At 42.6% G+C, this 13726-nt stretch overlaps 1 protein-coding gene across 1 annotated transcript in view; it reads right to left on the bottom strand.

Moving 5' to 3' along the window:
* Positions 1 to 469: 469 nt before the first annotated feature.
* RIMKLA (ribosomal modification protein rimK like family member A) overlaps positions 470 to 13726 on the bottom strand; it is a 31555-nt gene continuing 18298 nt past the window's right edge. Inside the window, exons 2-5 of the mRNA XM_018552654.1 lie at positions 13098 to 13328; positions 9369 to 9455; positions 4180 to 4383; positions 470 to 963 (exon numbers count right to left, since the gene is read on the bottom strand). Of these exons, the coding sequence (XP_018408156.1) occupies positions 515 to 963; positions 4180 to 4383; positions 9369 to 9455; positions 13098 to 13328 (971 nt within the window). The 3' untranslated portion in view covers positions 470 to 514. The remainder of the gene's footprint in view (positions 964 to 4179; positions 4384 to 9368; positions 9456 to 13097; positions 13329 to 13726) is intronic.

The following is a 13726-nucleotide window of genomic DNA, read 5'->3' as shown; positions in this document are numbered from 1 at the left end:
TTATGACACATTTCCATATGCATCTATGAACTTGGAAGGCCTATGTTTATACTACTGGTACTGTTCAGATGTTTACATGAACATGAAATTTGATTGATGAGATTTGATTGCTGTGAGATGACATGAAGAGGAAATTTGATTGATGAGATTAGATGAGATTTGCTTGCTGTGAGATGAGATGGGCATGAGGTTTGATTGATAATATTTGATAAGATGCGTTTGCTGTGTTGTTGCATTGAAAACAAGAAGAGCTATTCGGCTTTGCGCTGCCCAATGAAATAAGCCCCCAGGTGTTTTACAGGTGCAAATAAAATAAGTTCGATCCCATCAGTGATACAGTCACTGATGAGACAAAAGGAAGCAGCATTATTATTATTATTATTACATATTTCCCCTCCATAGTGGCCCAGAACATACATCCCATCATTCCTCCACAAGCCCCCCCACTGAGCCTAGCTGGCCACCGAGACCGATGATTGCATTCAATTACATTGAAAATTAAGAGGTAGTTGGTTTACTCTGTGACGCCATCACAGACGCCATCTGTCAGTGCAGATTTGCATGGCTTTGGCACGTGGTTTAAATCCCTGATTTCCTTGACGTCACAGACACCGTGGCTACAGCTCGATCCATCGCTGCCATTGAATGAGCTGGTGGACGCGCTTGGTTGCATCTCGGCGATCTCTGGAGGGCCGGGTGCAGTGGGGATCCCAGGCGCCTCTTTGGATGCTCCGCTGGGGAGGAGAGATATTGCGTAATCTGCAATAATGCCGCCAAGATCTAGCTGGCAGGCCTGGTCGAATTCAGTGAAACCGACGTTTGCATTAGCCTCGCAGACCACAAAGGAACCGTTGTCGTTCAGGAGAAGGTCGATGCCACATATATCCATTCCCAGGATGCTAGACACTTGCATAGCTAACACTTTTCCTTGTTCACTGAGAGGGAAGGTGGCACCCACTCCGCCTGTAGGAAGTAAAAAAAAAAAAGAAAGTTAAATAATGCAGCTAATGAGGATCCATTTTGGCACAAAACAGGGCCAGCCTAGTTGAATGTAGCTTCCATATCCATCAGGAGCCGTTTAAAGCCCACTGCACCCTTACAAACCACAAATAACCTTATTTTGCCCTCTATGTTGTCTGCATTGCATTTCGAGGAAATCTTTAAGGTGTTCCCTGATTCCAGCACCTCCCTCTTCCTGATCTCACTGCATACTCATCAGAACGTGAAGTATCAGAGGAATGTCGCATAGCACAATGTGACAGAAGGCTGCAGACCTACTGCATGGGGTTATATAAAACTCTAGGCAACTGGAGTGGATTTCTGGCTTTTCTGCAGATTATATATTTCCTGGATATTGTTCAGTGATGGATTTCACTTGTTGAGTGAACCGGTTCTCTAATTCTTTAATAACCAAAGCCTTCTTGTAGATAAATTGACACTTGTAATAAGGGGAATCCCATGATGTGAAATGCAGAGCTGACTCAGCCCATAATGAGTCAGACTCTGCTAAAAATAAATCTGCCTTACTTGCTTTATGATAATCGAAGTTTATTTCACATTTCACAGGATAAGATCTTCATTTCTTCCTTCCGCTGGACTGAAGCTTATATCTCCTGCACTAGCGACTACATAGATGAGTAGATCAACTGTTGTAAAAAAACAAAAATGACTCTTAGGCCCCTTTCACACAGGCTGACCAGGAGGGGATCCGTGCACGCATCCTCTCCTGATTGGAGCAGTACGGATCAGATGTCACCACTGTGACATCAATGCCCATCCTGTTATGAAGGAAAGAACTAAAATTACCGGACCCATTGTTGGTCTATGGTGAATTGCATGTAAATTTTATCAGATTACCCCTGACCTGGCATGATCAGGTCCTGCAAAAGGGAACTCTGTTCCGTTTTTTTATCTGGACCTGGCCGGGAGTCAGGGGTAACCAGATGTAAATGGGTGCATGTCCGTTTAGACCCAGCTACCCATAGACTAGAAAAGGCATCCAATCGGATTCGCCTGAAAACCTGACAGACAGACCCGATCAGACCTTCTGTGTGAAAGGGGCCTTAAGGAGCACGGGCACCCCCCCAGGAGAATGTATTGTGTGTTAATATATTATTAGCTTACTATGTTCAGTACGTAAAATGTTTCTTATGTGTATTTAATCAAGTAAATGGGAAATACTGCATAATGATATTGAAATTGTATGTCCAGCCAAATTTTTATTTTTGAATAACGTGGAGAGTTCCAACCTCTGTCGGGAATTTACTTCTATCAAGAGTTCCAGTAGAGAGATTTCCCCTTACTTCCTGTCCTGGTGACAACTGGACAAAGTGAGGGCAGTTTTGCAACAGAGCCAGAAAAAAAAAGTTTGGGCTGGACATATTACTTAAAGCGGAACTTTACATAGAAAATACAAATTTGTGAACATCCAAGCTTTTTATTGCAGAAGAGACATACTCTAGTTATTGCTATCTGTTTTACCCGTTGGCAAGATCTCCTTACTTTCTATGATCAAAACATTCAGTACAAAGTGTTACATTTTAAGGGCATGTTTTCTCCTGGTTGCATCTCTGAGAGAGTGGCTTTTTGCTGTTCCTTGGAATGACCTTAGCTGCTGACTTAGTCTTTCCATTCCTTGCTTGGCCTCCCGGCTTTGTTTTCTGACTACATGGTTGGGCGCCACTCCAGCTTTACCATTTGGTAATGGTACCATTTGCTATAGTTAACCCCTGGTCAAGTTTTGACTCTGCACAACATTTCTGTCTCTTTAGCACCATTTACACAAAAGGTGTCCCATCTTTTTCTCCACCAATAGTCCTCCAAAAATATTACTGGGGAGGGCGATTGGGAATTTTAATTGAAATCAAACCTATCATGCACCCAGGCAATTCAACTGAGCATATGATATTGAAAAAAAGCAGAGGCAACCTTCAGTGACTTTCACAAATGAAAATGGTAAGAAGATACAGAGATATTGGTGGCTGAAGGCATATGCAAATGTTGACTTTTCCTGAGAATGTCAAACCCAGTATACTACTTTCCCCTTATGAGCTTGTCTATTGGTCCTTCAATGTTATGGTCAGCCTGTCTGGTCCACAGGGGGGCTCGATAGGAAGAAGAAAGTGGTGCTAAGTGTGACCTTTTCAGCAAAAACAACAAGATTTTCATATAATCAGCCTTTTTCTCTAACAATCATGTTGACATGTAGCTTTTCCTAAGGAATATGTTGCATGCATATGCTCAGTTAAGTAGATGTAAACCCTAATTGAATGCCATTTAGTTTGCTAAACTACTTTATTAACAATTGCCTTTTTTTTTAAATATAAAATACAGTTTTTACCTTTTTTTCATTCTTTGTTTCATCTCAGTGCTGCTCATCTCAAGCAGCCTTTTTAGCAGCTACGTCCTACCTACATGTTCTCCAGTGATGGCTGCATGGCATTTCTCAGGGCAGGCTTCCTAATGCTGGTGACAACAGGGGACCATGCTTGTGTAAAATGTGTTGAAATGTCCACTTGTAGTCCCCATCAGAAACCCATGTGACAGGGTGACAATGCAGGAGCACAATTGAGCAAAAAGAGCATAGCACTGTCACCTCCAACAGGAAGTTCCTGAGCAATGACCTTCATGGCAGGATCATGAAAGCTGCAGATTTAAAAATATCGAAAATTACTCTTGAAATTACATGAACACGTTAAAGCTTGTAAAAGTTAGAGGGGCGGTTCACACTATTGTGCTAGGATAACACACTGCAGCGGGTTCCCAAAAAAGGGTTAGTTGTGGGATTTGTTAGGGTTAGGTGCATTTGCCATTCATTCCAAATTAATAGACTGCCTTATCGCAATGCACGTTAGCGCTCAACATAAGGGTATGCCCTATAGCACAAATAGGAAGCTGGCCTTATTGTTTGGGTTTACATCTACAGTACTTGAACTAAAACACCATATTAATGATTGTTCTAGAGATGAAGGTCTAGTGGGGGTGAAGGCCCCCAGCGGTTGGGATTACCAGTGATATTCGTCTCTACATACGCACTTTTCTTAAGGGACCGTAATATACAGGGGTACAGGTAATATACAGGGGTACAGGTACTCCTAGAATTAGATCCTAATAGGTTGGACTTGATGGACTAATGTCTTTATTCAACCTCAAATACTATGTAACTATGTAACTATGTACCTAAGCAGCAGTTGCTCTGCATCCTGCCATCTGTAGAACAGCGGAGCATGGATCCGATCACCTGTCCACCTACAATGACCACACGCACATCTTTCCCATGTGATTCCTTCACGTACTTCTGAAACAGATATGGAGCGTCATGGCGTACCAGGTGAGATATGTCTAGCAGGTGATGTTTATCCCGTGCGAGAAACACTGCTTTGCCTGTAAAATAAATACAATTTAGTATTATAAGGACTAGGAATGTTCAGATACCAGTTCAGATACCAGTGCCGATACTTGGCATTTTCACAAGAACTACCAGGATTGCAGCGGTTGCAGCTGGGACCCGGCTCTGGCGCTCCACCACTGTCCTGAAATCATTAGTCTGTATTGTTTTAGAAAAACTGTCACATGACAATAAACAAAAATGTATCAGTACTTGTATCTGTGAGTACTTGGACAAGTAGGAGTTCTTGAAAAAATGGCATCGGTGCTGTTATGGAAATTTGCTTGGGCTAAACGCACAAATCCATGCCGCGATTAAAGTGCGCCAAACACAAACAATTTCCCCGTGCTTAAAAGCACGTAGTTGTATTAAGTTCTTTGGTGCAAGGAAAGGCAACACTCATGCAGAGTCAGACAAGATGCTTCATGATCCAAGAGCCCCCTCCACCGAAGTTCCATTTATTTTATAGATGTCAAACAGGAAGTGATGCCAAACAGGAAGTGATGCCAAACAGGAAGTGATGCCAACAACCGACATCACTTCCTCAATACATCAACACATCATAGCCAGCCAACGAAACACATGTGTACAACAGGAAAGGGTGGCGCCAACAGCCTGCCATTTCCTCCATGCACAAAGACATCACAGGAAGTGACAACAGAAAAGGAGAGCAGAGCATGGCTCATCCTTGCCACATGTATGCACAGCCGCCATCTTGGCCAGCATGGACCCCGTTCAATACTGTTCAGAGTATGATCATTCTACTTGTTCTTATAGGTTTGAGACTATCTGCGGAGACATTGTTAATGCTGTTATCTATATACGGTACGAGTATACTGGCAAGGCAGTTATCAATGTCTTCCCGAAAAGCAGATATGTATCCAAAAAGGGATAGCGCAGCCGTAACAGAAATATAATATGTGTCTCGTTATGCGGACTCCGTTTCACTAATGTGTATAGACGTTTGAAGGCAAGAAGCCCAGCACATTGCACTTAATGCTCACAAACCATCAAACGCCCCACACACTGCGAACATGTCTCCAAGCCCATGAGAAGGTTGAATACTGGCGGTTTTACCGCTGGTCCCAATTAACCGAGGTACGCTCTGCTAGTGTGCCCCTCGGCTGAATCCAACACAGGGAGACATGATGACAATATTACAATACAGTAAAAACACATCCTAATAAAATTTCCACAACAGTGCATCACTTATATATATATAAATTAAAAAACGAAATCATACATTAAAACAGGGGTGCACAAATCCCAGGAGATCCGTGTGCGCCTTACAAATGACAGCGGCCTCCTAACTTTTGAATTTTTCTCTAGTCTAGTCTCAGAGCTGGAAAAGTATCTGTACATGTACTTGTCCCGAGTATGGTACTTCGTATCTGAACATCCCTAATAAGGACAAAAAGGGATAGGCCCATGGGTAAATAAGCGAGGACTATTATTTCTCCATGAACGCAGGCCTGAACGTTTCACCCCATTGGTATTTAAAGAATTGCCTGATATATGATGACTCAGAACACCTACACCTAGTACTGTTTCAGCTTATTCTGGTTATCAGAACTTTTTTTTTTAAAGTGGACCTTTACCCATATCTTAAAAATAACAACAAACACACCTTTAGGAATGTTTAGTAATAACAATCTACAAACACATACTTCTAGATAATTGACGGCTTTGTATTCTTTGCACACCTTATTTCTGACAGTGGCCATTTTACCTAAGGGCAGGTTACTAGATGTCCCTTTGCTTCCTGGAACTCTGGCACACATGACTAGAACATGTGACCATGCACATCATCTCAGGGGAGGAAATCACCTTTCCCTGAAATCTTGTGAGATTACAGATGAGCTTTCCCAGCAATGCGCTGCTGCCTTCCCAGGATGCAATGCTAGGGCACATTACATAATTTGTGACAAAGTGGAGCAGGTAGTGGCAAAATAGAAATTGTAAGTAAAATAAAAATATAAAATAAAAATATAATGGTTTAGCTAAGCAGTCAAGCAGCTGCTGAAAAGAACCACACTGATAGGGGGCAGAGAGATGAGCTCATCACTGTGCTGCTTCTCCATTCACTGTCCAGTCACAGACTGGGGTGAGGTTGAAGATAACCTCTGAAATGAAGGTGAATATTGCAGCAAAAACAGTTTTTTGTTGTTTTATCTTTTAACGCTTACGCTGCCAACGATGTATACAGGGTCCCTGTAAACAGACTCCAAGCGGTTCACATGTATAAAGCCAACTGTCAGCTTTCCACTGGAAGCGATTCTGGCAGCTAAGCTACTGTCAAATCGCTTCCAGGGGCCAGTGAAGCGTGCCCGACCCCCCCACCCCCCCCACCCCACCTTGCTTCCTGGGCTCCTCTGCCCCTCCTGCAGGTCAGGGACTGAGATCTATTCCCCAATCTCCTCCTTTCTGATTGGAGCCAGTGTTCTATCGAAAGTTCCAACTCATCGAGATCTCTAACGACCTGACTTCCGGTTTAGTTAGAAGTAAAAGGTTTGGCCGAGAAGGCTGTAGTGCACGTGCGCCATACGCGCCATTTCCCTATACACGTACTACACAGCAATAACGTATGATAATGAACTAGGGTCAGACTAATCCAGCATGTTATTCATCTGAGTTGCCCCAGTCAATATGGCCGCAAACATTTTAAACTGCTGCCATTATATTCTACAGGGTCTGTGCTTTCAGGAAATGTATAAATCTCTGGAGTTTTAAGTCATTTTTAGGTCAAAAATGTGGATTAATGTGCAAAAAAACAACGCAAAAAATGCCTTACCAGCAAAAGGGTTAAAGCACACTTAGTTTTTATCATGGTATTTTTTACTGGACTTCTGCTTTAAAGTTATGCTTGCAAAGGAAAAATACACAAAAAGGTTGTAATTGCATAATATCACTATTAACATAGGATTTCAGTTTCCGAAGAAGCAAGGGAAGTCTGACCTTGGATACCAGGATCTGACCTTGGATACAAATGACCAGGATCATACAACAAAGAAAATAAAGATACATTGTGGGATACATAGAAGTGAAGATTCCCTTTAATTTCCGAACAGCTGCCTTTCAGTGCTGGTTCTAATTTTATCAATGGGGAATTGTATTGCTGGAGTCAGAGTCCATGTTTTCTCAGTCATTCTAGTGCGCTAGTAGAAGCCGCCATAACACGGGAGCTGAATGAGATTTTATCTCCTGTTATTGTATGGCAGGTGACTCATCCCTGTTGAAAATAACTTATTTGTTGATGACTCAATCCCATGGTATATCTTAAAATAACAACGTCTATCATGACATATTATCAGCACTTGAAACTCCCTTTACAATTCTTATTATCCTGGTAAGATACATTTTAAATTAAGAAACTCACACAAAGGGATATTACAAAATGTTATTACGGGCACACGTAGAAAGGTGTTCTTGTCAAATGCAGCCTTATTCATACGAGCACAGTGCTGGTCAGATGCATGTGTTCAGATAAAAGGCGCAGTGCTTGGCATGAAAAGGCTGCCAAACACAAGTCAAATGCAGCCATTTTACCTTTTATTGTGCTCTTCATGTTTATCTTATCTTCGCCTGGAGTTCTGCAAATAAATACCCTTAAAGGAGAAGTATGAGGTGAGTGCTTTTCACTCACCTCATAGTTTTAGCCAGCCTGTGACAATGAGACTGTGACAGGTCGGCTTAGTAGATCGCAAGGTGAGCGAAAGCATACCGGCGTTCGCTCACCTCTCGATCCTGTCACGGCTCTCTGCCGTGACAGGGGAGGGGCTGGATTCTCCCCGCTCCGATCCGCCAGCGCTGACTGGCGGAACGGATGGGGGAGGGGCGGGTACAGCTGGCTCTGCCTCTAGATAGGCAGAGCCAGCTGTCAGTCACGCAGCTGGGCGGATCCAGACATAATTGTTGGGATCCGCTTAAGCTGCGGCGCCTCAGTATACCGCGAGCAGCAGCTTGCGGTATACTGCAGCGTCTCAGTATACCGCAAGCTGTAGCTGAGCCTAGGGTGACAGGAGGACGCTAGTTTGTGTCCTCCCGTTACCCGAAGGAGAACTATGGGGAAAAGCCTTAACCCCATAGTTCTCCTTTAAGTAGGGTATATATGTGTTGCCCCTACCACTATAAGTGCAGTGGCTACTAAAATTTAGTCTTGCTAGCACTGTAATCAGTCTGGCTGATTTGTGTTAGGAGAAACTGACTGGCCTCGAGTTTGGAGGAAGACACATGTGGACCCAGGTGGGGTCTGGAACTATCTGGGGAGGAGAACCAGAGGATCCCTATGACTACTGGAGGTACCAGGAGATAGCATGGACATCAGGAACAAGTCTCTCTCACGCACATCCCTATTCAGCTGTTTTTCTACTGCATAGTGTCATCCTCTGTTCTACTAAAGTATTCCTACACTGTGGAAGCTGGTTGGCATTGGTGAGTCCGGAGTCTGTCTCTTTTTGCTAGGATGTCTGTCTGCAGCCCTATACTCTCTTTCACAGTTTTGGCTGTTCTACAATAAAGCATTTAAAAAGGCACTTAAAGTAACTGACGCCCAATTTACTGTTCAAGCCCCACAACTTGGCTAAAAATTCACCCCTGAGAGTGAAATATCAACCCTCCCTACCTTTGGGCGTCCACCTCAGGCCTCTGGGGGTCAGGGGGGCACTACACATACTGTATAATGGATTTTGGCCAGTTCCTGATGAACCGGCCAAAATCTGCACAGTGTGTGCCACTGTCAGCACCCTTCCGCTCAGAAGTTAGGGAAATTCTTGGCCAAACAAAGTTTGCAGCCAATGAGCTACAAGTTTTGTTCGGGTATTCTGACAATGGAAAACCGCAGGGGATTCCGCCATCATTTTCACCATTCAGCCAGCATGTTGAATGCAGAAAATATACTGTATACATGTATACGCGGCTTTAGAGATGTACAATATACTGCCCTTCAACGTCCAGCTACTCTAAAATAAAAAAGCAGAAATACCTTGATGCCCTCGAGTGTTCTTCACAACCACAGGGTACCCAAGCGGATCTGCAGCATCTATCAATTTTGAAAATTCGTCATGGCCACCTAAAATGTTAGAAAAATAAAATCTGTATTACAGGAAACAAATCACAACAATGACCATCCAACAAGAGGATAAACCGGTCCACCATCATGCCTGTTACCCCTGTACCTGTTTCCATAAACCCTTTCTACAGTTCCTATTTAGCTGAAGAGGAATGGACAAGCACCTGTTGTCATTTGTGGCCAATGAGATTCCAGGTGCCATTTTTTTAGGAGCTGATCTGGCCTATAAGACCCCCTCTGTGGGCAGCTCCTGCAGTTTCTTTTTTCTTTTTTCCTATGTTCCTTGAGTCCATCTAGTGGCACGAATGGAGTGCGAACGGCTATCACCCAGCGGATGGCTGGGTGGGCAGCATGCTGATCATATATTATAGAGTGTATCACCAAACAAGAATCATCCTAAAATATCTACAAAGAATTGGATACTGAACTCATTGAAACTGATGGTTGATATGAACCCATTAACAATTAGAAAACCGAACATACGTTCCAAAAACAATTTTTTAAAACAAAATTCGAATTGTATATGCCCAGCTTACGTTTTTTTAACATAAGAAAACAAACACCGGGCGCCTTTCCTGTTGCAGTGAAACCTTTTAATCACTTAAAACATATACAAAACTATATATGTACTCACAAGGAAAGAAAGGATATAAGCAGCAGACTTAGCTCTGAAGAAGGGGGTTTGCCACCGAAAACGCGTTTAGCTGTCCGGAGTCTGTGTGATTCTGTTGATCAACGGATCCTCTGAACTGTCCTCTGATTTGCATCATTTTCAGGACAGTCACTAAGGACATAGATCTATTGCTGCTTATATCCTTTCTTTCCTTGTGAGTACATATATAGTTTTATATATGTTTTAAATGATTAAAAGTTTTCATTGCACCAGGAAAGGCGCCCGGTGTTGTTGTATGCAGTGCAAAGCATCCCTTGTCTGAAACGGGGCAGCCATTCCTGGATTGCAAACAGTATCATCCTCTGATCGTAAAGAGGGTCTTTTTTGGCTCTGGTCTATTTTGTGTTTGTTTTTTTTACATTTGATTACATTTTAGGTGATTAATCAGAAGAGCTCCCCATGCCTTCAGTGTCCAGGATAAATCATTATCTACTGTATGGATTGTGGAGATTTTTTCTGTTCAAGCAGGAGCTATGGGATCAGGGCCAATCACAATAATTTCCCATTTACCACTGTATTGTTTGTCATATTGTGTTATACCGCTCAGTGTATCAATATACACGCTTACTATTTACAAGATAAAGTAGAAGATGTTTGAAAAAATGTGCATTTAGCTACCATTGTAGCCCTTTAAATGGTTGGTTGGTTTTCCAGTGGATTAGTGGTTGTTAACAGGATGTCATTCAGCAAATGTGAAAGTATACTGCAAGCATTTGGTTGGCAAAATCACGAATCTTTGAAAACTGGATCAATGGAAACACTGGACTGTAGCTTATGGCAACCTATCAGGTTTCAGCTTTCAGCGTATAACCTACACTGGGAACATTGAACCTGAAATCTCATTGGCCACTCAAGGCAGTGCCTTTACCTCTCTGTTCAGATATGTTCAGGAGATCCGTCACACACTAGAGTCAAGCTGATCTGCTTGTGTGTCCTCATGAGAAACACTAGGATGGGCGGTACAGAACAGCCCAGAGACATAATATGACAGATAAATAAAGATATAAAACATTATAAGTGTTTTCCTGCATTTTTCTGTTCACTCAGCGCTTTAGAAACATTATCTGATAGCTCTCGTCACGAGAACAAAGTGTGAAATACTAACCACTTCGCTGGCCCCTCTGCCTCCAAGCTATACATCCATTGCATAGAACATGACACCTTGGCAGACATTTTCCTTCTGCACTAACATGTTTGCATAAAAGTGGACCTGTCATTTGCACGCAATGGTACATTGAGGCTCAACTCCAGGCAGATACAGAAGACACAAATGTAAATACTGTTTTTTAAATGCAACTTGTGTATGTGTTTAAATTTGGCTTGTTATCAGCCTCTTGCAGTCAATCAAGTGAGCTGCATGCAAATGTATTGACAAGGAGCAAGCTGAGTGAGCATAAAGATGACCTCACCAGTCTGCTGGTGCTCCTTCACTGTCTATTCACAAACTGGAGAGAGCGAGGACACATCTATATCCCTTCTACTGTCTATAACTGTAGCAGAGAAAGTGGTGCTGTGTGATGGAGCTGTGTGAACCTCAAGACAGAATAGACAAAGGTTCAGCTGTAATGCTAATCTTCAGAGAAAATGGTAATTCGGTTACTTTGGGATACAAATAATATATTCTACCAAAGGAAAAAGGACTTTTAAGTAAATGTTATTTGAGAGCGTGCCTCACCTTCTGGGTTTTAGGAGCATTGGAAGGCCTTTGCTGGACCAGAACTTCAACCAATGACAACATGAGGAACACCAAGGAGGTGACTTTGTTAAAATAAGAAAGGGACACTTCAAGCAATGCCCTCTGATTATTGTATGCAAAAAGGCACGAGACCCTATCTCTGTTGTAGATGCTTATGTGCATATGTTACCGGAGAAGTACAGTCTGAAACCTCCTGATCTGTACTTGTTTTGAAATTAATAACTTTTCAATAAATGTCAAGCACATACATGAGATTAAACTATTTCCAGGAGATCTTGGTAGGCCCTATTCCTGGAGGCAGCTTTGAAAAACCTGCTGGCAAACCATTTTATAACCGCCATACCACTTGCATGGGAATGACTGCTCTGTATGGCCAAAAGTATGTAAACACCCTCTTGAATTGATTGAGTTCAGGTGTTTTAAGTGAATGACAGTTGTGAACTTCCAACCTTTTGGTAACAGTTTAGTGAAGGCCTTTTTCTATTCCAGCACGACTTTGCCCCTGTGCACAAAGCCAGCTCCAGAAAGACATGGTTTGTTAAGTATGGTGTGGAGAAGCTCGGGTGGCCGTCACAAAACCCTGACCTCACCCCATGAATTGGAATGCTAATTTTGAGCCAAGTATTTTCATGGAGTAGGACCCTCTTCTGCCTTTAGTGGCTGAGCTATCTCCTACACTCTATGTAGGACTGAGCTGTCAAACTGACAGCCAATCTCTGCAGATAACACTGGGAGGGTGGCTCTCCCAGTATAATCATCAGAGCTCCACTGTGGTCATCTTGTTTGGTTATCCTTGGACCAAAAGGCGGCAGCTCTGGGGCTGATAGACAGCAGTTGTCATTTTAGTACACTGTATGTGCAGATGCGTAAACTCTATATATGTCACCTCACAATGGTGGGAGTTATTTTGGCATATTTTCCTTGAGTGCCAGAGAACCTTGTCCCAGCACCTTTGGCCATAATTGTGTTATATGAAGGCCAGACATTACAACTGCCAAGTCATTCCATGTATGAGTTAACATGTATGCTCATATCACTCAAGCATGCATATTGTCTAGGAAAGAAGAGGAGATGGAACACGCAATAACTATCTCATGCCTGTGGGTACCCTTTGTGAACACACAGACGGTTTCTTTCTTTTGTTGGAATTGGTGCCTCTTTTTACAGTGATGTATATTGTTAGTATCTGCTTCCTGTATAGGTAATGGGTACACTTTAAAACATTTCCAAAGATCCAGACCAGTGATTCATTTCCATGGAATCTAGAACCTACCATAGGAGAATGTATCGGGCAGAGGAATTCCATGGCCAGCTAACTCCTGAAACGTCCAGAATTTGTTTATGCAATTTAGAATAGCTTGAGGGCGATTCACTAGACGGCAGCCCAGTTTCTCAAGGTGTCGCAGAGCGGTTATATCACTATCCGACTGCACGGTAGGAGTTGGGACCCGAACCAGTATAACCTGAGGATAAGAGGTCACTGTCTTCTGATCAATCTGCAAGCCTGAAACAGAACAAAAGGACAGATGAAAGAAAAAAAATGTGGCCCAGTTAAAAGAATCATATTGTTGTTTTAGGGTGAATTTACATTGAAATGTTACCATTGCTGAAAGAAATGCTGGTAAAACATATGTAAAGGCAACACTGTTTTTTTAGTTTTAGATTGATTGGTTAAGGGTTAGACCTTCTGCCAAGTTTTGGGATTTTTTCATGGTCTGTGTCTGGATGGTGACAATGACCAGCTATTTGTCCTGGTGAAAAATTGTCACCGAGACAGAAAGTATAGGGGAATATGAGCAAGAGGTGAGAATTCCCATTGGGGAAAAATATCCTGCTGACTGAAGCCTAAAGGTCTAAAGCCTACCATACACTGATATTTAGGTAGCCACCTACTGTTATCGT

Source organism: Nanorana parkeri, unplaced genomic scaffold (genome assembly GCF_000935625.1).
Source record: "Nanorana parkeri isolate BGI_ZX_2015 unplaced genomic scaffold, ASM93562v1 scaffold94, whole genome shotgun sequence".
NCBI lineage: Eukaryota > Metazoa > Chordata > Amphibia > Anura > Dicroglossidae > Nanorana > Nanorana parkeri.
The sequence above is the reverse complement of the archived record's forward strand: the minus strand, read 5'-3'. Positions and strand labels throughout refer to the sequence as shown.